General features: G+C 40.3%; 1 protein-coding gene across 2 annotated transcripts; it reads left to right on the top strand.

Annotated features, from left to right (window-relative positions):
• The first annotated feature begins 24 nt into the window (after window positions 1–24).
• LIAS (lipoic acid synthetase) lies at window positions 25–15,070 on the top strand. 2 transcript variants are annotated; one of them, XM_008701413.2, is made up of 11 exons: window positions 25–198; window positions 1,297–1,469; window positions 2,399–2,492; window positions 3,628–3,708; window positions 5,549–5,705; window positions 5,792–5,849; window positions 7,334–7,462; window positions 9,088–9,233; window positions 10,708–10,778; window positions 11,540–11,651; window positions 14,629–15,070. In XM_008701413.2, the coding sequence occupies exons 1-11, from the start codon at window positions 154–156 to the stop codon at window positions 14,682–14,684; spliced, it is 1,122 nt and encodes a 373-aa protein (XP_008699635.1). In that variant the 5' UTR covers window positions 25–153; the 3' UTR covers window positions 14,685–15,070. The 2 variants fall into 2 exon arrangements, with proteins under 2 accessions (XP_008699635.1, XP_040481238.1); XM_040625304.1 differs by lacking the exons at window positions 2,399–2,492; window positions 5,549–5,705; window positions 5,792–5,849.
• Window positions 15,071–20,544: the final 5,474 nt, after the last annotated feature.

The raw sequence follows: 20,544 nt of genomic DNA, 5'->3' as shown, positions 1-20,544 counted from the left end.
CCCAGGCTAAAGCAGCCAATCGCAGAGCAGCTCAAGTCACGCCGGCTCAGTGATGGCTCAGGTTTCTTGTCATAAACCGAGCGACGGTTTGTTCATCTGTCTTATCCGGGAATTAGCGATTCCTCGACCCTGCTAGAAAAAAAAAAGAGAGGGATGTCTCTACGCTGCGGGGGCGCTGCCTACACCGTGGGGCCCCGGGTGAGCGGCGGGGCGAGCAGGGTGCGGGCCTGGGGTGGAGGTGCTCCCATCTCTTCAGAGCACCCAGTAATAAGGCGAGCACTTACTGAGTGTTTACTTTTAGCTAGGCGCTGTTCTGAATTTTTTCATGTAGTATCTCATTTAATCTTCCCGACATACGAGCGGGTAGAGTCTCTGGTGTTGATTTGTAAGTCTCTCTGGCAGGCGATGAGGGCTTTTTTGGCTTTTTCCTGCTATCAGGGTGATCTGAACCCTGTATTAGTTGGAGCATTATAGGAGCACTGAGTTGAGCACGCGAAATTCCTACTTTGTGTTGGGCTTTTACTTTGTACTGGACACCAGTCTGGGCAATGAGATCAAAAACCTGTGCTCTACCTTTAGCGGCAGAGTGATCAAATGCAGTAGCAATCCCGCAGCACCCCAACAGGCACTCTTTTTTCATTGTTGAAGATTCAGTTGCGTTGCATGTACTGACTGGTGAGTTTTAGTGTTTTGGCTGTCTTGTACACGTTTGTGTTCGGATCTAGAAGCCAGTGGCTTCTTACGGTCAACGAATGTATGTCAGTGACTACCTTGTTCAAATATAGAATGTAACCTAGAAAGTTAAAACATTAGGTTTGGTTTCCCTCGTTTCAGTTCTCTGAAACCAACTGAGCATGACCTCTACATTTTAACACCGATGCCTAGCCAAAGCCCAAATAAGAGAGACTTACTGCAAATTCCCTTTTAAACGTCCTTGACTCAGGAGTGGAAAAGTCAAAGCCATGGCATCTCCAGTTATTGTAGTTAAACTTCATGAAAGACAGATTTTCAGTAGTTAAGTGGGTTACATGAAAGTGTGACATATGTTAGCGAGGTCCAAAGGTCTCCAAATTTTTGTACGTCTAGCAGTAAACAGCTCCCATTCTCTTTTAGGTTTCCTTTGTTCTTAAAACTTTAATCCTAGATTCTGAGCTCCTACACAGAGCTTGTAAATTGTTCAGCCTAATTTCTGTATCAGGTCTCTGGTTTTACCCTCTCTTTTAGGTATTTAAATAGGCTAAAACTAAGTTATTTCAAACCCAACTAAATACATGTCATAATGAACTCTCTCTTTAGATCTTTGGAAGATATTTATGCAGTCCAGTCAGAGCAGTAAGTTCCTTGCCAGATAAAAAAAAGGAATTCTTACAAAATGGACCAGACCTTCAAGATTTTGTATCTGGTGATCTTGCAGACAAGAGCAAGTGGGATGATTATAAAGGAAACTTAAAACGCCAGAAAGGAGAAAGGTAATTGAAATTTCGAGATAAATTCCTTCATTGTGCATTATTTTCAGATATAACCAAACCCTAGATTATAATTTTAATCAGCCTCGGTATATTTAGCTAAAAGTCATTAGAAAGAAGTGATAATAGACATAGAACAGGTAAATAGCTGAAATTGTTAGAATCCCTTCTTTTCTCTGTGCCCTTTGACAGTTTTTCTTCAGTCTTCCTAGGACTTGGCCATTCTATACCACCATCTCCCATTGTTCATTCACAGAGCAAACATTATCACCTTGCTACTCGTTGATTTGATCTTGATAAATTTTTCATTGTTACTGGGTATTGATCTAACTGGGTATTGATCTAGCTTCTCCTATTCAATGTACATATGACCAATAGATACCTTGCCTTAATTTAAAAGAATGGTGAGGGAATTTCACACAGAGGGCACATTGTTTTGGGAGATACCTTACCCAACAACTTCTAGTTCACAAGTGGATGTAAGTCAAGGGGAACCTGAGGATACATAATCTTCACTCTAAATTTTAGATTCTTTTTTCTATTTAATAACCATCGCAAGTCCGGAATGTAGAGCAGAAAGTACACTTGTGGGATCTCTCTTTTCTCTGAACAAATATAGAACTTTTTGTCAGTATTATTCAGTGGGGAATGAGATATTCAAAACCTTCCTCGTTCTTTCATTAGGGTGGTGTTACTCTGTGACTTCGCGAAAGGCAGACATGAGCATAGTGCCCTGTTAGACACAATTAATGGGTGTTTGCTGAAGTGATTTGAGCAAGCCTAGATTTCTGGCAGAAATTATAAGAGTTAACCCAGGATTTGGGGGGGAAAAACTCTGCACTAAGAATTGTCATAGAACAAAGTAACTTCAAAGCTGTATGATTATTTGGGAACGTATTTGTTAATGGACAGTTATGTTTGGCTTTCCTCAGGTTAAGACTACCTCCATGGCTAAAGACAGAGATTCCCATGGGGAAAAATTACAATAAACTGAAAAATACGTTGCGGAATTTGAATCTCCATACAGTAAGTTTCAAAGTGTTAAAGGTCCCTCTTAACTAAAAGTCGTAGTGTTTCTGCATATGTGTAACTTAAAATTTAATAAAACATATCAAAAACAGCAAGGAAAGTGAATAAAGATATTTAGGGATACATTATTTTCAGTAATGGAAATACGTTTAAAAATAATTTTCCCCAGGGCACCTGGCTGGCTCAGTCGGTAGAGCATACAGTTCTTGATCTTGAGGTTGTGAGGTCAAACCCCATGTCGGATGTAGAGATTACTTAAAATTTTAAAATAAAATTTTTTTTAGGGATGCCTTGGTGGCTCAGTCAGGTAAGTGTCTCCCTTCAACTCAGGTCATGATTCCAGGGTCCTGGGACTGGGAGTCCCGCATCGGGCTCCTTGCTCAGTGGGGAGCCTGATTCTCCCTCTGCCTGCTGCACCCTTGCTTGTGCTCTCTCTCTCTGACAAATAAATAAATAAAATCTTTAAAAAAAAAATTTCTTTTTTTGGGCCCCTGGGTGGCTCAGTTGGTTAAGCGATGGCCTTTGGCTCAGGTCATGATCCTGGAGTCCCAGGATCGAGTCCCACATTGGGCTCCCTGCTCAGCAGGGAGTCTGTTTCTCCCTCTGACCCTCCCCCATCTCGTGCTCTCTCTTTCATTCTCTCTCAAATAAATTTAAAAAAATTTTTTTTAATAATTTTCCTTGCAAAAGAAACAAAACATAATTGTATTTCTTAATTTCACATTTAATAGTACAAAAAAAAAGATTTTTTTCCCCTGCAACTTAGGAAATGAGGAGGTTTTTTTGTATATTTTATATTACAAATTAAGTACATGCTTATTGGAAAGAATATAATGTTAAATGTGAAGCATCATATATGCAATTCCAAATGTTAAGTACACCACTCTTATTCTTTAGCATATTTCCATCCAGACCTTCTTTGCATGTATAAAATACATACATTCATATTATTTTTAATTTAAAAATGGGATCCTATTATATATACAGTTGGGCAGTTTAAAAGCATTTTTGAATAGTGAGTTTCTTCATAAATACATTGTAAAGAATGGACAGTTTAAAATGCCCGATCATTAATTTACTTAGTTGGTTAATATTTTCAACTTGATTATATTCTGTTCCTTTTTACTCACAGGTGTGTGAGGAAGCCCGATGTCCCAACATTGGAGAGTGCTGGGGAGGTGGAGAATACGCCACCGCCACAGCCACAATCATGGTAAGAACAACCTCAGACTATAAAGCTTTAGTCTAGAAACTGAAAGGAATATTTTATGTCTTTCTCCTAAAAATGTGCATTCTGAATTTCTGACCAGATTTTTTGTTACATATGAATTTATGAGAAATTCCCTGACAGGAAAATGTAGGCTGATATGCTGTCATCCTTCTCTGAATAAATCTATTATTGATTTTTCCATGTATTTGACAGTTAATCGTGTGCTGCCTTGAGATAGCCCTTCTGTTAATTTTTGGAAATGTTATTCTTGATTGCTTAACTTTCCCCCCTAAACAATAATAAGCATTTATTTTTCTCTCTCATAGCCCTTTTGCTCCCTGGGGTACAGCTGACCTTGACTGGGCTAAAACTGGACTGCAGGAAGTAGGTCAAGGTCTCAGGGTTCAGGTCTGCTCCACAGAGCTTTATTCTCCTTAGACCAGCTGGTCTCCAAGCCATATTCTTATCATGAAGAGTGGAAAGAGCACCAGAGGGCAAGCCAACCATCCATGCACATTTGAGGCTTCTGGTCATGCCTGCTATCATTCTATTGGCCAAAGTAAAGCACGTGGCCAAGTCCAGGAGCAGTGGAGGTAGAGACATAAACTCCTCCCCAGCAGGAGGGCCCTGCAAGTTAAATGACAAAGAGTGAGATGTATAGTCTTAATATGGTGGAGTCAGAATTGGTATTAACTGTGCACTCTACCACATTTATCCAGAGGGGTTTGGAGATTGAGGTATTGGGGTTAAATCTAAATTGCGTGCAACTGAAAGTGCATACTTGTCTGCAGATGTCTGAGTTGTACTAGCAGGAAGCTATTTACCCGAGGAACCAAGGATTATTATGAAATAGAGCTGGCCATGGAGCTTATCCAAGTTACAGAACGTCAGTTCCTGAAGGAAGGAGTGATTTTGAACACTTCTGGTTTCATCCCTTGCCTGGCCCTTCCCCACTGACTCATGACTGGGTACTGGGAAGAGTTCATTGTTCCAATAAATCCCTGTGGGATGTTGGGACCATAGCTATGAGTCCCCCCCCCTCCCCCCCCCGCATCCTGGGTGTGGGGGAGGGGTTAAACATAAAGAGGAGCTTTCTCCTCCAAATCTCAACCCATCACTTTGCAGCTTTGAAACTCCAGTGGCCCCAGAACATTGTGGATGGCAGGGGGCAGAACATGGTAGTGACCTGTAGCAGCAGAAGCAGTGTCCTGAAGAAGAACCCAGAGGAAGCAGATTTTATGTGTTTTCTGTTTCATCTATTTAACAAGAAGGAGCTGTGCCTTCTGTTTAACTCCCACAGAGTCCTATATGTTGATATGTTAATTAAATATTTTATTTCCTTTAAAGTCATTTTTATTAATAGTAAATAGGTACAAAAGAATCTATAAATTATATGCAAGTTTTAAAGAGTAAGAGTGTAGTAGCCTGACACCTCCAGTCTGAGAGTGGAACACCATCTTTGAACCCCCTGTATGTCCTTGCCTGATCCCATCACCTTTTTTTTCCTTTAACAATTTTTTTTTAAGCAGGCTTCACACCCAGCATGGAGCCCAGCATGGGGCTTGAACTCTTGACCCTGAGATCAATACCAGAGCTGAGCTTAAGAGTTGAAGGCTTAACCGGACTGAGCTTTTAATTCTGAGCTTATCATTTCCTTTTCTTTCCGGTTTTATTACATATGTTTATATTCCTTAACCGTATTTTGTTTACCTTTGAATGTTTCAAATTTCCTATAACCAGAATCAAACTATATTCACTTTTTTGTAACTTGCTTTATTCTCTCAACATACATTCTTTAGGGTCATCCATCTATGTGATTTAAATTGTAACATCTCTGTTCTAGTTGATGGGTGACACATGTACAAGAGGTTGCAGATTTTGTTCTGTTAAAACTGCGAGAAATCCGCCTCCACTGGATGCCAGTGAGCCCTACAATACTGCAAAGGCGATTGCAGAGTGGGGTCTGGATTATGTTGTCCTGACGTCTGTGGATCGAGATGGTTAGTGCATCATCATTGCCTCTTCCAGAAATCGGCCCTTAATAACTTGTGACATCATCTTGAGCAGTGGACTGTTTTGTTTCTAGATATGCCTGATGGAGGAGCTGAGCATTTTGCAAAGACGGTATCATACTTAAAGGAAAGGTACTTGTTTTTGCATTTGCTTGTGTACTTTGAGGACTTTTTTAAGCCCATATAAATTCAGTTTCTTTAAGGTATTTACCTTAAAGAAGAGGTTATTAACTTTTAGGGGATTATAAACCCTTCTGATAACCTCCTGGAAATTATGTGGTCTTTTCTCCAGAAAAAGTATATTCAAACATACAGATACATATTTGCATAAAATTTTAGGGATTCAGCAACACGGACTTACGGACCGTTAGTCCATAGAACCCCCCCTTCATATTTGAGTCTCAATGTAAACTTTGAGTAATTTTTAAAAGACGTATAAAACTGCAGTCTTCCCAGCACTAATTTTGAATAAATCATCATCTAGAAGTATATAGAATGAGATAAGCTTCCACATTGTTCAAGTATGCAATGCTTGATATAGATTTTATCCATATTCATATGCCCTGGGAAATTTACCCATGATCCACATTTTATTAATATTTAGTCCCATCTGTTTAAAAAGCATTAAAAAAGGAATTATGCTTACTTCCTACAGCTTAGTGCTAGTTGAGCACCTAGCACTTAGTAAATGTTTTTTTAATGATTCCCCCGGTGTTTTCTATTTTTTTAATAGTTTACTTTAAAAAGTTCTGTTTGCAGCCCACTAAATTAATTTCACAAACTACAGATGAGTCTCAACTTTACAATTAACAAACAGTGAGTTATAAGCTATGTTCTTGTAACATCTCTTTTATCTATGAGAGGGTATGTATGTGTTCCTTTCTACATCCGTTCTTTTAGGAAACAGCTCCAGAAACTTTGCCATTGGGTTTGTGAAAAAATTTATCCACTGTCCTAGTCATTTCTCCTGCTGTCAAAGGGAACAGTACTATGACCTAGTTCACATTTTAATGCTTGAATGCATAGATATAGCCAGAATATAAATAAGAAGATTAATGTTTAACTTGTATTTCATTTAAGCAAAGCTCATGACTCAGCAACTCAGAAAATCGTTTTTAAAACCCACAGCACTTGTGAAATATTTGCCTGAGAAAAAGTGGATGACACTATTTGATGAATTTTTAAAGAAAGCAGAATTAAAGCAATCAAATACGATTTGCATTCACATGAGAAATGTCCCAATTTACTTTCCAAAGAATAAAAAGATATTTTATATTTCATGTTTTAATGTTTATATTGTAGTTCTTTTGAGCAACTTTATTAATACCTGCTCAATAAAGTATAAGTCTATTAATTTCAAAATTTATTCCAATTAGTATTTGCAAGCAGATCTATTTTAACTACTATGTACATAATATTTGATGTTCAGGGTTTCTTTTTAAATTTTTTCATATACCAGCCTATATATGAACATTTGTATGTTCATGCTTTCTTTGGCAAGATTGTAAAGATTACTGTGTTGAAACTGATACTGAATGAGTACTGGTAATTTCTGTTTTGAGCAATAGTTATGTCAGTTCTTTGCCTCAGTTTGATACTTATTTTTTCCTCCATAGGAATCCAAAAATTCTTGTGGAATGTCTCACCCCGGATTTCCGAGGAGATCTAAAAGCCATAGAAAAAGTTGCTCTGTCAGGATTAGATGTGTATGCACATAATGTTGAAACAGTTCCAGAATTACAGAGGTGATTACATGTACAGAGTAACATTGGCAAATTTGGAGGGCCAGAATCTGCTGTATTTTCTCACTTTTTGCGGGGGTGAACTTTCTATTTGACTTTTACAAAATGAGCTCTTTTATTTTTTTCTTAACAAAAGCAATATATATGTATTACAGGAAAATCAGAAAATGTAGCCAACAAAAAGAACGTAAGCATCATCCATAATATTTCCACCCAGTAATATCAATTACTATAACCTAAGTGTATATATTTATACACATGTGTGTGTTTTGGTGCACACACATATAGTGAGCGTCTTTTTTTTTTTTTTAAGTAGTATCATATTGCAAGTGCCGATGGGTTATTTTTTTCAAAGAACAGTTTTCAAAAATAAAAAAATATACAAGAGCAACAACTCTGATTGTAATTCTAAAAAGAAAAGACTTTTTTAAAAAATACATTTGGCACTAATATATGCAATAATTGATACAAAAGGAACACTGTTATCATTCAGATGTATTTTCAGTCTCTTTTAAAAAGTCGGTACTATTCTTTCTAATAATGTTAATAGGGAAATTTACAGATTGTTGTGCCACATTAATGACCATATTCATATTTCAAAAAGATGAAAATTAACCTTCAGACAAGATTAATATGTTTATTTAATTTTAGTAACGCATATTTGGCAGTGATCTTAGTAGCTGCTACATGTTATCTGTATTATAGAAGTTGAAAGAAGTATGGTAAACAGTAGCCAGCATTTCCACTAAGTCATAAACATTAGGGAGCATAACTTAAAATCAATGGAGAAATACTTTCAGGAGTAATTATGTTCGGTATTATTGGTTTTGTGGTTATTTTTAAATTCACAAATTGGTTTCCTTTCTTTGAACTGGTCGCTGATTAAAAATAACAGCAAGTCAGTTACACAAAATAAAGGTACATTAGGATTCAAATGGATACTGGATGAACATCAACTAATTAGTAACTGTCCTTTTGGCCTTCTCGCCATTTAGAACGTGGTGGTTTGGCAGCTATTGAAGGCTGTTCCAGCACTGTCATTTCTCATGATACTACCACCAGTGGGTGCCAATTTCCCTGGTTTCGTTTAAGAAACATTATCCTTTCCAGTGAAAATTCCAGAATCATGCATTTTTACCTAAGAGATGTCGGTGTCGTATACTCACCAGCAGAGGGCAGCTTGGTCTTTAGAAAAGAACTGAATATAAAAGTTTCAGACCTCTGAAATGTGGGTTCATGTTAAACAGTTTTTCCTTTGTTCAGTATTGAGATTTTCTTACTTCCACTCTTTTTCTCTTCTCTCTTGACTATCCCTTACAATCATTCATTCTCAGCTTCGAATTTTGATTTCTCAATGAGTAATTCATAAACTGAATTACTTCCGTTCCAGTTTCTCTGCCCCAGGCTTTAAAGGCCTTAAAAGTAGACAGAACTAGGGGGTCCAGTGAAGCCTGATTTTCTTTACAAAAGTAACAGCTAGATATTTGTGCACAGATGCTAGTATTGAACCACATGATGTAATATGATGTCCAGAATGTCCTTTCCGGGTCTTTTAGATTGCTTGCATAACTACGTACTTAGTGGAGCCTGTGGTTATTCTTGCTGACAACAGCCCTGCTGTTTTCAAGGAAAGTTCGTGATCCCCGGGCCAATTTCAACCAGTCTCTGCGCGTACTGAAACATGCCAAGGAGGTTCGGCCCGATGTGATTTCTAAAACATCTATAATGTTGGGTTTAGGTGAAAATGATGAGCAAGTATATGCAACAATGAAAGGTAAAGAAATTGAAAAATGAAAACTCTCATTTGAGAAATAGCAGGAACCCCATTTTGAAGGCCGTGTTATGCTTCCTCCATAGTCTCGGCGAAAGTGCCAGTAAGAACAAAATTCAGGATATGATTATAACAGCAACATAAAAAGGAAAGGAAGTATGTTTTCTTTTCTTTTCTTTTCAAGATTTTATTTATTTGGGGGGGGAGAGCACAGAAGGAGAGGGAAAGGAAGAAGCAGACTCCCCGCTGAGCAGAGAGTCCGATGCGGACTCCATCCCAGGACCTGAGATCATGATCCGAGCTGAAGGGAGATGCTTAATCGAATAAGGTGCCTGGAAGTATGTTTTCTTAGAACACCATGGAATGATATGCAGAAAGCTCAGGATATGGAATTTGTGTCCCATTTTATTCCATACCCTTTTAATCAAGTGAAAATAAGATTTTATCCACGTTTCTTATTTAGTCATTGCATAGTTTGAAGAGCCAGCCAGGTACGAGGAGTGCTGACAGGCAGTGACAAGATGAGTAAGATGAAGCCAGGCCTTTGAGGAAGAGCTTACTGGTAACATTGTCACATAACGTGATGTGCTTTGGACTTTGCTGAATCTTAGTCTCCTAAGCCCATTTGGTTGTGAGTCTTGGGCTTTATAAATTGAAAAAAAAAAGCTGTTATTTACATGCGGATCCTTTGCCTACTTGCAGTTATTTATTGGTTCTAAGAGTAACAAGTCCAAACAGTAATTAAAAGCACCTCTTTACTGGAGTAAAGTTATAGTTTTACTAGAAAGATTCCCATATGTGAGAGGTCAAATGACATCCTCCAGAGCGTGTCTTGCACAGTTAGTAAAACTGAGCAGCATGTCTATAATATGAGTGATGTCAGGCCTTTCATTTACCGTTCCCTTCACCTTTTCTGCCCGACAGACTCCTGCTTGAAACACCCTTCACCCATATTTTAGCATTTGTTCCATAGTATTAGAGTTATTTGTCCTTTCTGTCAGCCCCTCATGAGTGCCTTACTCGTTCCTGTGTTTCCAGTCCTTTTCATATTCCCTGGCACTTTTGAATGGATAGATGTAGTCTTACTCCCCAACCTCAGGATTTGGGGCCAGTGTAGAATTCACACTGTTCAGAAGTAAAACTATGCTCAGGGAAATTATGCACAAATCTACAATTTCAGCAGCATAAACACATCTGCTAATGGAGCGTGTGGCTTCCTCAGTCTGTGGAGCATATGACTCTTGATCTCAGCCTTCTGAGTTTGAGTCCCACCTTGGGTGTAGAGATTACTTAAAAATAAAAGAATCTTGGGGCGCCTGGCTGGCCCAGTCTATAGAGCATGTGACCCTTGATCTCAGGATTATAAATTCGTGCCCCCTTTTGGGGGTAGAGATTACTTAAAAATAAAGTATTTTTTTAAAAATTAAAAAAATCCTTTTAAAAAATCTGCAGTGTGATGTGTGCGTCTTCTCTGTAGCACTTCGTGAAGCCGACGTGGACTGTTTGACTCTAGGACAATATATGCAGCCAACAAAGCGCCACCTGAAGGTATCACTCTCTTGACTTGCCGAGCGTTCGCTGGTAACGTGAATTAAATCTTTGTCGTCCATAGGTACAGTTAAGAAGCTGCTGACTTTCTAGTGTGATGCTCCCTGTATATTTCCAAGTCCCAGTTTCCGTTTTATTATCTGTATAAAGCCGACAGATAGAGTGGCACTTCTTTGCTGGCCTGAAAATTGTATGACTTAAGTGAATGTACAGAAAAAGAGTTAAGTAGTTGGGAAATTGCATTCGTTCACACTTGGTCGTTTTGTGATTTGTTTTAGAGTTACCTGAGAGCCAGAGCTGAAGTAGAAAAGAAAAGTCAGTCTCCTTATTTCTGTATCGGACATTCATTCATTCAGGAAACTTTTGTCGAGTAGTGACTGTGTGCCAGACACAGTGCCAAGCACAAGGGACGAGACAGGACAAGGAAGTCTGGTCCTCGAGAACTGTATAGGTGTGATTAATTCTTGCTATACCTGCTAGTCAGATAGAGTCTCTATAGATAGTCTCATCTTTTTAATTTTTTGGAATAGTTAATATACTACAAAATTGACGTTTTCCCTCCTCTCTAATTCCCCGTAATCAAGTGCTGATAGGGGGCCCAGTAACCCGTAGACAGGTCATCTGTGAGGAAGGAGAGGAGGAAGGCCTCTGGGCAACTGGATACATTATGAAGTGAAAAGCATCCTGAATGCTTGAGCATAGAATTTCTACAGTATCACAATGATCTAGGGAAATTCTAAAATCTAATTCTTTAAATGTAGGTTGAAGAATACATTACTCCTGAAAAGTTCAAATACTGGGAAAAAGTAGGAAATGAACTTGGATTTCATTATACTGCAAGTGGCCCTCTGGTGCGTTCTTCATATAAAGCAGGTAAGTTAGCCCGCAGGGGATGGTTTTATTTAGACCATAACTTTCCATGTGAAAATTATAATAGCTGTGGTTGCCTTTTGTAGGAAAAATCAGTTTTTTCTGGAACATCCTTAAGAACTTTGCTCCGTAGGGGTCATGTTAAGGAAAAATTTCTCTTAAACTCATTTTTTTCCTTAAATAAAGAATCCCCTCCCTCCTTCTAGCTCAGCTACTATGACGAAAGCAGGAGTAATCAGCTTATTCTTTGTGTGGATTTCAATAGTAGGTTATTCAGAAATGACAAATACCAGTTAAGTATATAACATGGTTTTCTGAAAAATGTATATTCATTCGGCAGTCATGCCAGCTGCATCTCTAAACTCCTAATTTCAGATCAGTTTAAATCCTGAAAAGTATCTGACTGCATTGCTGCTTCTTTGTTAGTATCTTTTCCTCCCACGGGCAACAGAAAAAAATTTGTAAGATTCTTTTCCATGTAGAAATTGTTACTGTTTTTACTAGCTGCACTGCAATTCTTATTGTGATCAGTAGCTTGAGCTGACTTCCGGGGGAAAAAGCCTTTTCCAAGGGATAAAAAGTCATGTGATAATGGCCATCTAAAAGTCTGTGAGAACATATCTGAAGCCCAAATTTCATCCAAAAAATGTTTATCATGTTTTCCTTGTCATTGGACTTAACAATTATAATTTCTTGAAGAATAAACATTTAGTTATTTTTTGGATAGGTCTAAACTACATGATTACTATAAATGATCTTTTTTTTTTTTTTAAGATTTTATTTATTTATTTATTTGACAGAGAGAGAGACAGCCAGTGAGAGAGGGAACACAAGCAGGGGGAGTGGGAGAGGAAGAAGCAGGCTCATAGCGGAGGAGCCTGATGTGGGGCTCGATCCCATAATGCCGGGATCACGCCCTGAGCCGAAGGCAGACGCTTAACCGCTGTGCCACCCAGGCGCCCCTATAAATGATCTTTTAGATAATTGTGTTATATATTGGGTTTAAATCATAGATATATTTAAATTAAGCACATATTCTTTTGGTAAAAACTAATGTTCATGTATTTTTTTTTAAAGATTTTATTTATTTGAGAGTGAGGGAAAGAGAGAGAGAGTGAGAGAGCACAAGCAGGGCCAGGGGCAGAGGGAGAAGCAGACTCCCCACTGAGCAGGGAGCCAGACATAGGGCTTGATCCCAGGACACTGGGATCATGACCTGAGCTGAAGGCAGACACTTAACTGCTGAGGCACCCAGGTGCCCCTAATGTTCATGTATTAGTAATATTCAGCGTGTTCCTGTAAAGAAATTCAAGACATTTCAATGAACTAACAACAGCTTATCCTAGTTATAAAACCCAAGACTTTGATTCAACACTGACTCACAGGATGTGGGGACTTTGGAAGCCAATAAAATGATTCATTCTTCTTCAAGCAAGAAGAATTCTGCCGGCAAGCTGAAAATCCGTGTGAAGGATAGAACTAACACCAGCTTCCAGAGTGGTTAAAGTAAAATCATTTGGAAGGAGTTTTTATTTTGTTTTTAAAGGAAAATCTTTAACATTTATAAGAAAGTGAATTATGAACTTTTTAATGCTTTTAAAGTTACCAGTAAAAGATCGAATTCTACTATGTAAAGCATTAGACTCTGGTGATGGGCTGGGGTCTGATACTGTTGGTTCTGCTCCTGCCATATTTAAATAAGGTCTGGAGGAGCATGGATAACTCTCCATTACTTGGCCGGGTTGTGAACCTTGGGATTCTTGGTGATCGTGTACAGATACGCTCATTGCAGTTATACCTGTGTATTAAGATGACAAAGCAAAGCTCATCAGACTCTTCATAAAACCAGGCCTGAGGTGCTGGGCTCTGCCAATAAGCACTGAGCCGTGCTGTAACAGTGAGAGATGAAATGGAGCCCTAATGACCTGAAAAGGGAACGTGCCCCCTCTAAGCAGCTAACTTAATGCACAGGCACAACTGAGGGGGTGGAGAGAAAGCCCATTATGAATGAAGAGCTCTTGCTTCCCCAGAGGGGAATAAGCTAAAGGGATTCCATCAGATGAGTCGGCTCAACTGCAGTGAGGTCTGTTTTATAAACATCAGATCCAGGCTAATAATGTGGCAGAATTGCTCTCTGAAATGAATTGTGCCAACAGCAATACTTTGTCAGCGATGAGGGATAGGTAGTGCACATAAAGTGGAATAAATGTTCAAAAGCCGACCCATAGTACAGTAGGGTCACCTTTATAATATGGAGTTACTAGAAAGTAACGGAGCCTGTTAGTGATAAAAAAAAAAATTTTTTTTTAAGATTTTATTTATTTATTTGACAGAGAGAGAGACAGCCAGCAAGAGAGGGAACACAAGCAGGGGGAGTGGGAGAGGAAGAAGCAGGCTCCCAGCGGAGGAGCCTGACGTAGGTAGGGCTCGATCCCAGAATGCTGGGATCACACCCTGAGCCCAAGGCAGACGCTTAACGACTGTGCCACCCAGGCGCCCCTAAAAAAATTTTTTTATAAGCATTGAGGGTAGAGTTTACTTTAAAAAAAAAAAGATAAAGCTGATGGGGCGCCTAGCTGGCTTAGTCGGTAGAACATGAAACTCTTTTTTTTTTTTTTTTTAAAGATTTTATTTATTTATCTGACAGAGATAGAGACAGCCAGCGAGAGGGAGAACACAAGCAGGGGGAGTGGGAGAGGAAGAAGCAGGCTTATAGCGGAGGAGCCTGATGTGGGGCTCGATCCCGTAACGCTAGGATCACGCCCTGAGCTGAAGGCAGACGCTTAACCGCTGTGCCACCCAGGCGCCCCAGAACATGAAACTCTTGATCTCAGGGTTGTGAGTTCAAGCCCCACATTGGGTGTAGAGCTTAACATTTAAAAAGTAAATTAATTTTAAAAAAAAAGAAGGGAAACACTGAAGTGTAATTCTAAAATTTACGTTACATTGAGATTAACCTGTGTTCATTTTTCCTAAATAGGTGAATTTTTCCTGAAAAATCTAGTGGCTAAAAGAAAAAAGTCCTCTCAAACATAACAAGACCTTCAAGATCACAGGAATTGTTAATATCTGATTCCAATTGGTCTTAGAAGTGGTTGCAGAATGCCTGACTTCAGCGGACATACCTCAGTCTTTTTGTTTTAAGAAACACATCAATAGCTGTGCATATTTAATTATGTAATTCACTTGTCTTTTAGCATATCTTCTTTGTTCTATTAAATAATTGCTTGCTGTGATGTAATCATAAAATATCTTTAAAGAGTTTTACTGTTAACAGTATAATTAAAAAATACATGAAAAACTTCCAGAAAAGCTTCCAAACCTGTTACCTGTATATCGTCGTCACATTTTCACTTGTGAAAAATAACAGAAATCTTTAAAAACAAACTAACAACAACAACAAAGTTGCATCACAGATTGTAGCTTCTGGACTTGTTATTTCTTTACTCCTTATTACATAACTGGCCATTATGCCGTGACTAGACCATGTGACTGAATACCTGGGTCTTGCTGGACGTTTGGGTGTGGTTAACGTGTGTAGAGATATACTCCCTTGCACAACTGTACAAGAACGGACAGGCTTGAATCTTAAAAAGCTAGGGCAGAACTTTGACCTTCCTAAACAATGATGCATTACTAAGCACATTTAAATGCACAGACATGACAGGAGGTCTATATAAAAATTCTTGGTCGAGCAGGACAAGTTAACGCATCAGTGGGCTCCAAGATATTTATCTGATCTTTATCTTTCTGTAGCAAACACAAATGGCATTTTTAAGAAAATGAAAGTGATAAATGCACATGGTTTTTAAGATATCAAGTAATACAGGAATCCCAGCCCCTTTCCAACCACTGAATCAGCCAAGCCTGAAAACCACTTCCTGTCTGGTGGGATAATAAATATCTGCATTAATGAAACCAGTTTTGGGGCACGTGGGTGGCTCGGTTGAGTCTCTGCCTTCCGCTCAGGTCATGACCCCAGGGTCCTGGGATCAGTCCCGCACTGAGCCCCTCATTGAGCTCCAGCCCCGCGTGGCGCTCCCTGCTTAGCGGAGTCTGCTTCTCCCTCTCCCTCTGCCCCTTCCCCTGCTTGTGCTCACTCTCTCTAATCTTTTTTTAAAAAATGAAACCAGTTTGGGAAGCCTGGGTGGCTCAGTTGGTTAAGCATATGCCTTTCACTCAGGTCATGATCCCAAGGTTCTGGGATCAAGTCCCACGTCAGGCTCCTGTTTGGTGGGGTGTCTGCTTCTCCCTTTGCCTGCCGCTCCCTCTGCTTGTGCTCTCTCATTCTCTCTCTATGACAAAATCTTTAAAAACTGAAACCAGTTTGAACAGGAGTTTCTCCTACTTGAAGCTGAAGGCATCTAACTTCGGAGGTATTGCCAATATTATTACATTAACAAATGTGAGCACCGATGGCTTTGCAGAAAAATGGGAATGACATCCCGAAGAAGGATTCAGAATGTAAGCAGAGAAGTAGCAGTAGCAGCAGCAGCCGTGAGAGGGGTGTGAGAACACGCCCTTCACCCCCCTGAGCATCCAGCCACACACGCCTGCACATACATTTGTGCTAATAAAATACCATTTTAATCTACTTTACGCTGGGCGTCCGTGAAAATTTCCTCTGACAATGATTCTCTTGCGAAAATTTTGGCCACCCCATTTTCACTTTCAAGAGTTCTCTCATGATTCCTTTTTCTTCTTTTTTTAAATAGCATCCTGTGCTTGTTTCTTAGCTGCAAGTTCTTCTATTTTTCTCTCTGAGGATAACGAGTCTTGTGAAGTTGTGTTTCTCCACATCGAGCCCGGTCTGTGTTTCCTTCCTTCCCTGTCTGCCTGGCGTGTTGAAGGCTCTCCTCGGCCGTCCGTCTGGTACTGAGTGAGGACCACCCCGGTGCCTCAGCGAAGGACTCCCAGATGTTTGGATGCTTTCTCTAGAGCCATTCACGTTTCAAAAAATATTTTTTTTTAATAGCCTTGAGGGCTATACACTTGGCTGCTGTCGCAGAACCGGGCGAGGGAAACAAGGAGGACGGAAGGGGAGGGTGGGTCTCTGTTCGGCGGGCAGGCTTTCCATTAGTTCCCGGCTTTCCGGTCCGACATCTCACTGACACCCTGCCCGAGTCTGAAACTTTCTGACTCTATTTTTCCTCAAAATAAACCTCTAATATCCTATGAGAGGGAAGGGTGGGCAAGGTAGTTTCTTGTGATAAGGTAGGAAGGAGACTGGGTGCAGCTAACTTCCTCACGTGTACCGTCTTCCACAGAAGTCCTGTTTCCAGCGCCACACTTGGCTCCCTCCCCCGTGGTATCTGCTGCTTCCAGTCCTCGAGATGGTCTAAGGAGCCAGTTACCTACACCAAGAAACAGTGCCTTACGTGGGCACTGAAGCTTCTGCTCACTCTTCCTAAGTTAGTCTCCCATTCTTTCCACCTTCTAAGAATTGGTTGACATCTCTCATCCATGCATGCCTCTTTTCTCACTCTTTGTCTTTGTCTGTTTCTAGCTTTCTCATTCCTTTCCTGCCATTTTATCTTATTATTCCTTTACTGCCATGTTGGTAAATAAGCTTGAATAAGGCCTCATTCTCTCATTCAGGAGAGAATGAAAATTTTGCATGTGTTTAACTCAACACATGTAACCAGGGGTCAGACAGTCTTTTGACTTGCTGGCTTTGCTTTAGGGCAGAGGAGCAGGCAGGTGGTGTTGGACTCAGAACGCAGAAAGAAGGCTTAGTTCTGGTGCAAGGCAACACTCGAACTCTAGTTCTCCCCAAACAGTTTAATCAATGTCTTTTGAGAAGAACGCTGTCCCTGGGGCGCTTGGGTGGCTCAGTTGGTTAAGCATCTGCCTTCAGCTCGGGTCATGATCTCAGAGTCCTGGGATTGAGTCCCACATTGGGCTCCTGGCTCAGCGGGGAGCCTGCTTCTCCCCCTGCCTGCTGCTCCCCCCTACTTGTGCTCTCTCTCTGAAAAATATATAAAATCTTAAAAACAAACAAATAAAAACCCTGTCCCTAACCCTACCTAGTTTGTCAGTTTTGGTTTTGGTTTTGGTTTTGGTTTTGATTGGACCCCGGGAGCTGAGAGATGTAGTCACACAGGGCTACATGCGCCAGGCCAGGCTGCCTGCCATTCTGCTTCTGGAGGAGGACTGGGTGAGAAGGTTGGCTGCTGAAGTTTAAGACCCTCAGTTAAGCCCCCGGTGTGTGTCCCTCTCTCTCCTACATCCTTTTGGGTACAGGGTCTGCTGTTCCGCAGGGCAGGGCCTCCGCCTCTGCCGGTATTCCAGGAAGGAGCTCTTAGTCAATATACATCCATCTGCTCAATGCTTTCCAGAAATTTCTTTAAATCTCAGGACCACGGATGGCCCCTTCCTATTCTCTTTGTTTTATTGGATTATGCCCTTTCCCCCTCTTGCTATGATTTTAATGGGGTTCTCAGAAGGAAGAGGATGTAAGTGTGTGCTCAGTATACCATGCCAACAGAGAGCTCTGCTTGCTGTCTTTTTGGTAATAGCTTTGTAGGTGGTTTTACATATAGACTGTAATTATCTATGCGTGTATGTATGTATTTATATTTAAATCAGTCATTTGCTGGATCCCTGAAACACCTCTGTAGAGATGCTTGGGTCACAGTTTGAAAATCATTGCTAGAGAACTATTAACACCTAATTTTCATTTTGCATCTGTATGTTTGCCATTACGTAGGCATGGTCTTTAAGCGTTAGAAAAACTATCATCCCTGGTAGTTTCCCAAGTTTAGTGTTACTAGTTAAAACTACCACTGTGTTTCCTAAACTCTACTCATTCATATACAGCCTTCATAATTTTTGCCCTATCTTAATGGGAAATACAGCATTATTTTTTTTTTACAATTGATTGAATCTTTTTCTTTTCAAAATAAAAAAATGTATTTATTTGCCTGAGAGAGAGAGAGAGAGATGACAAGTGCTCACAAGCTCCCTGCTGAGCAGAGAGCCCGATATGGGGCTCCATTCCAGAACTGGGATCATGACCTGAGCTGAAGGCAGACGCTTAACCGACTGAGCCACCCAGGTGTCCCCAATTGACTGAATTTCTAAACTTAAATCCCTTTAAAATGAAACTTTATACCCCCCACCATAATGGAAAATCATCAATAATAGCAAAAAAAAATGTTGATTTTATGTGTAAGAGTCTCCTAATTGCTCCCAATTTCTGTAACCCTCCTACAATTATAGAATTTTTAGCTGGCACACAGTTGGTCGTCCTGCTAAAAATTAAATTTCCCAGACTTTGTCGCAGCTGGTTGTGAATATGTGGCTAAGCTTTGACCAACAGTATGTGAACAGAAATCATTTGTGCTACTTCTAAGTTCTTAAAGGGCGGGTCATACCTTTCCCTTCTCTCCCCTCCTCCCTGCCGGCTAGAATGAGAACATGAGTTTGGAGCTGGAGCAGCCCTCTTGGACCCTGAGATAGACTTGTGTCGAGGATGGTGGAGCAACCCGGTGAGGAAGCCTAGACCTCTGTGACTATGAAAGTGCTCTACCAGCCTTGGACCACCCACCCGGACTTTTTTTTTTTTTTTTTTTAAAGATTTTATTTATTTATGTGACAGAGAGACAGCCAGCGAGAGAGGGAACACAGCAGGGGGAGTGGGAGAGGAAGAAGCAGGCTCATAGCAGAGGAGCCCGATGTGGGACTCGATCCCGCTACGCCGGGATCACGCCCTGAGCCGAAGGCAGACGCTTTAACGACTGCGCCACCCAGGCGCCCCCACCCGGACTTTTATATGAGAGAGAAACGTATTCCTGCTCTGTTTGAGACAGTATGATTTTGGGTCTCTGTTAGAGCAGCCAAGTATATATACTAATATAATTTGTCAATGATGTTTATTCTAACACCTTTAAAATAAATTCCTAACTATTAAAATTAAGAAAAAATGTATATTCACCTAAAATCAATCTCCCATGGTGTAGGCGTGTCCTGTAAAATGCAGATGTTCAGTGAGTACTCTGATCTGTGTGCATTCAGAAAACAGGAAGGGAAGAAGAAAGCAAGAGGTCACTGCATCCAACTTATTCTTTGAAGTTTAAAGGTAACTTACAGGGGTGCCTGGGTGGCTCAGTCCGTTGAGCATCTATCTGACCCTTGATTTCCACTCAGATCCTGATCTCAGGGTCATGAGATCGAGCCCCATGACGGGCTTCCCGCCACCCGCTTCTCTCCCTCTGCCCCTCCCCTGGTTGCTCGTGCTCTCTCTCTCTCTAAAATAAATAGATGTTTAAAAAAAAAATAAAGGTAATTTATAAATATTATTTTGCAAGGCTGGCACTAATATATTTCTTCTTGTGTTTTGGTCTAAAACTTGAATTCAGTGTCAGAATATGAATAAATTAGATGGTAACATCTAGTTTGGGGCTGCACGCTCTAGTTTTTGCTTGTTTTTAAGAGAGCGACTACATCATGAAAAGAAAACCTTCGGTGTTTCCATCTGACCACTTTAACCATTCTAAAGTGTGCAGTTCAGTGGTGTTAGGTACAGTCACAGTGCTGTGTAGCCGTTGGTGTCACTATTTTGACAACTAAAGGAAGCCCAAACTCAGCTTGGAGTTCAAGGGTTCCTACAATCTGTTCTTAGTGTAAGCTTCCAAATCAGCTATTCTCTTCATTGTCCTTTCAATTCCAGAGAAAAGGCACCTTGCTTTCCCTAAAACCAGTCTGAATCTTCCTGTGTTCATCTTTTTGCTCCCAACACTTCTGCCACTGATTTTCTCATTCTATCCACCCTTTCCTTCCAAATCATGTCTATGAAGACCCACCTCAAATGCCATCCTGCCTCCAGGAAGCCTTCCCGTTTTCCTCAGCTGGAGTGAACATTACCTGTGTGCCCACATAGCATTTTGTTTTTATC

The sequence above is a fragment of the Ursus maritimus genome, unplaced genomic scaffold (genome assembly GCF_017311325.1).
Source record: "Ursus maritimus isolate PB19 unplaced genomic scaffold, ASM1731132v1 scaffold_8, whole genome shotgun sequence".
Lineage (NCBI taxonomy): Eukaryota > Metazoa > Chordata > Mammalia > Carnivora > Ursidae > Ursus > Ursus maritimus.
This window is presented reverse-complemented; position numbering and strand designations above follow the sequence as displayed.

Bases quoted from the DNA above. Each gene is read 5' to 3' on its own strand.
- LIAS (XM_008701413.2), top strand. From the start codon at position 154: ATGTCTCTACGCTGCGGGGGCGCTGCCTACACCGTGGGGCCCCGG. The intron at 1,470-2,398 runs GTAATTGAAATT...GGCTTTCCTCAG, and splicing joins AAACGCCAGAAAGGAGAAAG to GTTAAGACTACCTCCATGGC. The intron at 5,706-5,791 runs GTTAGTGCATCA...TTTTGTTTCTAG, and splicing joins GACGTCTGTGGATCGAGATG to ATATGCCTGATGGAGGAGCT.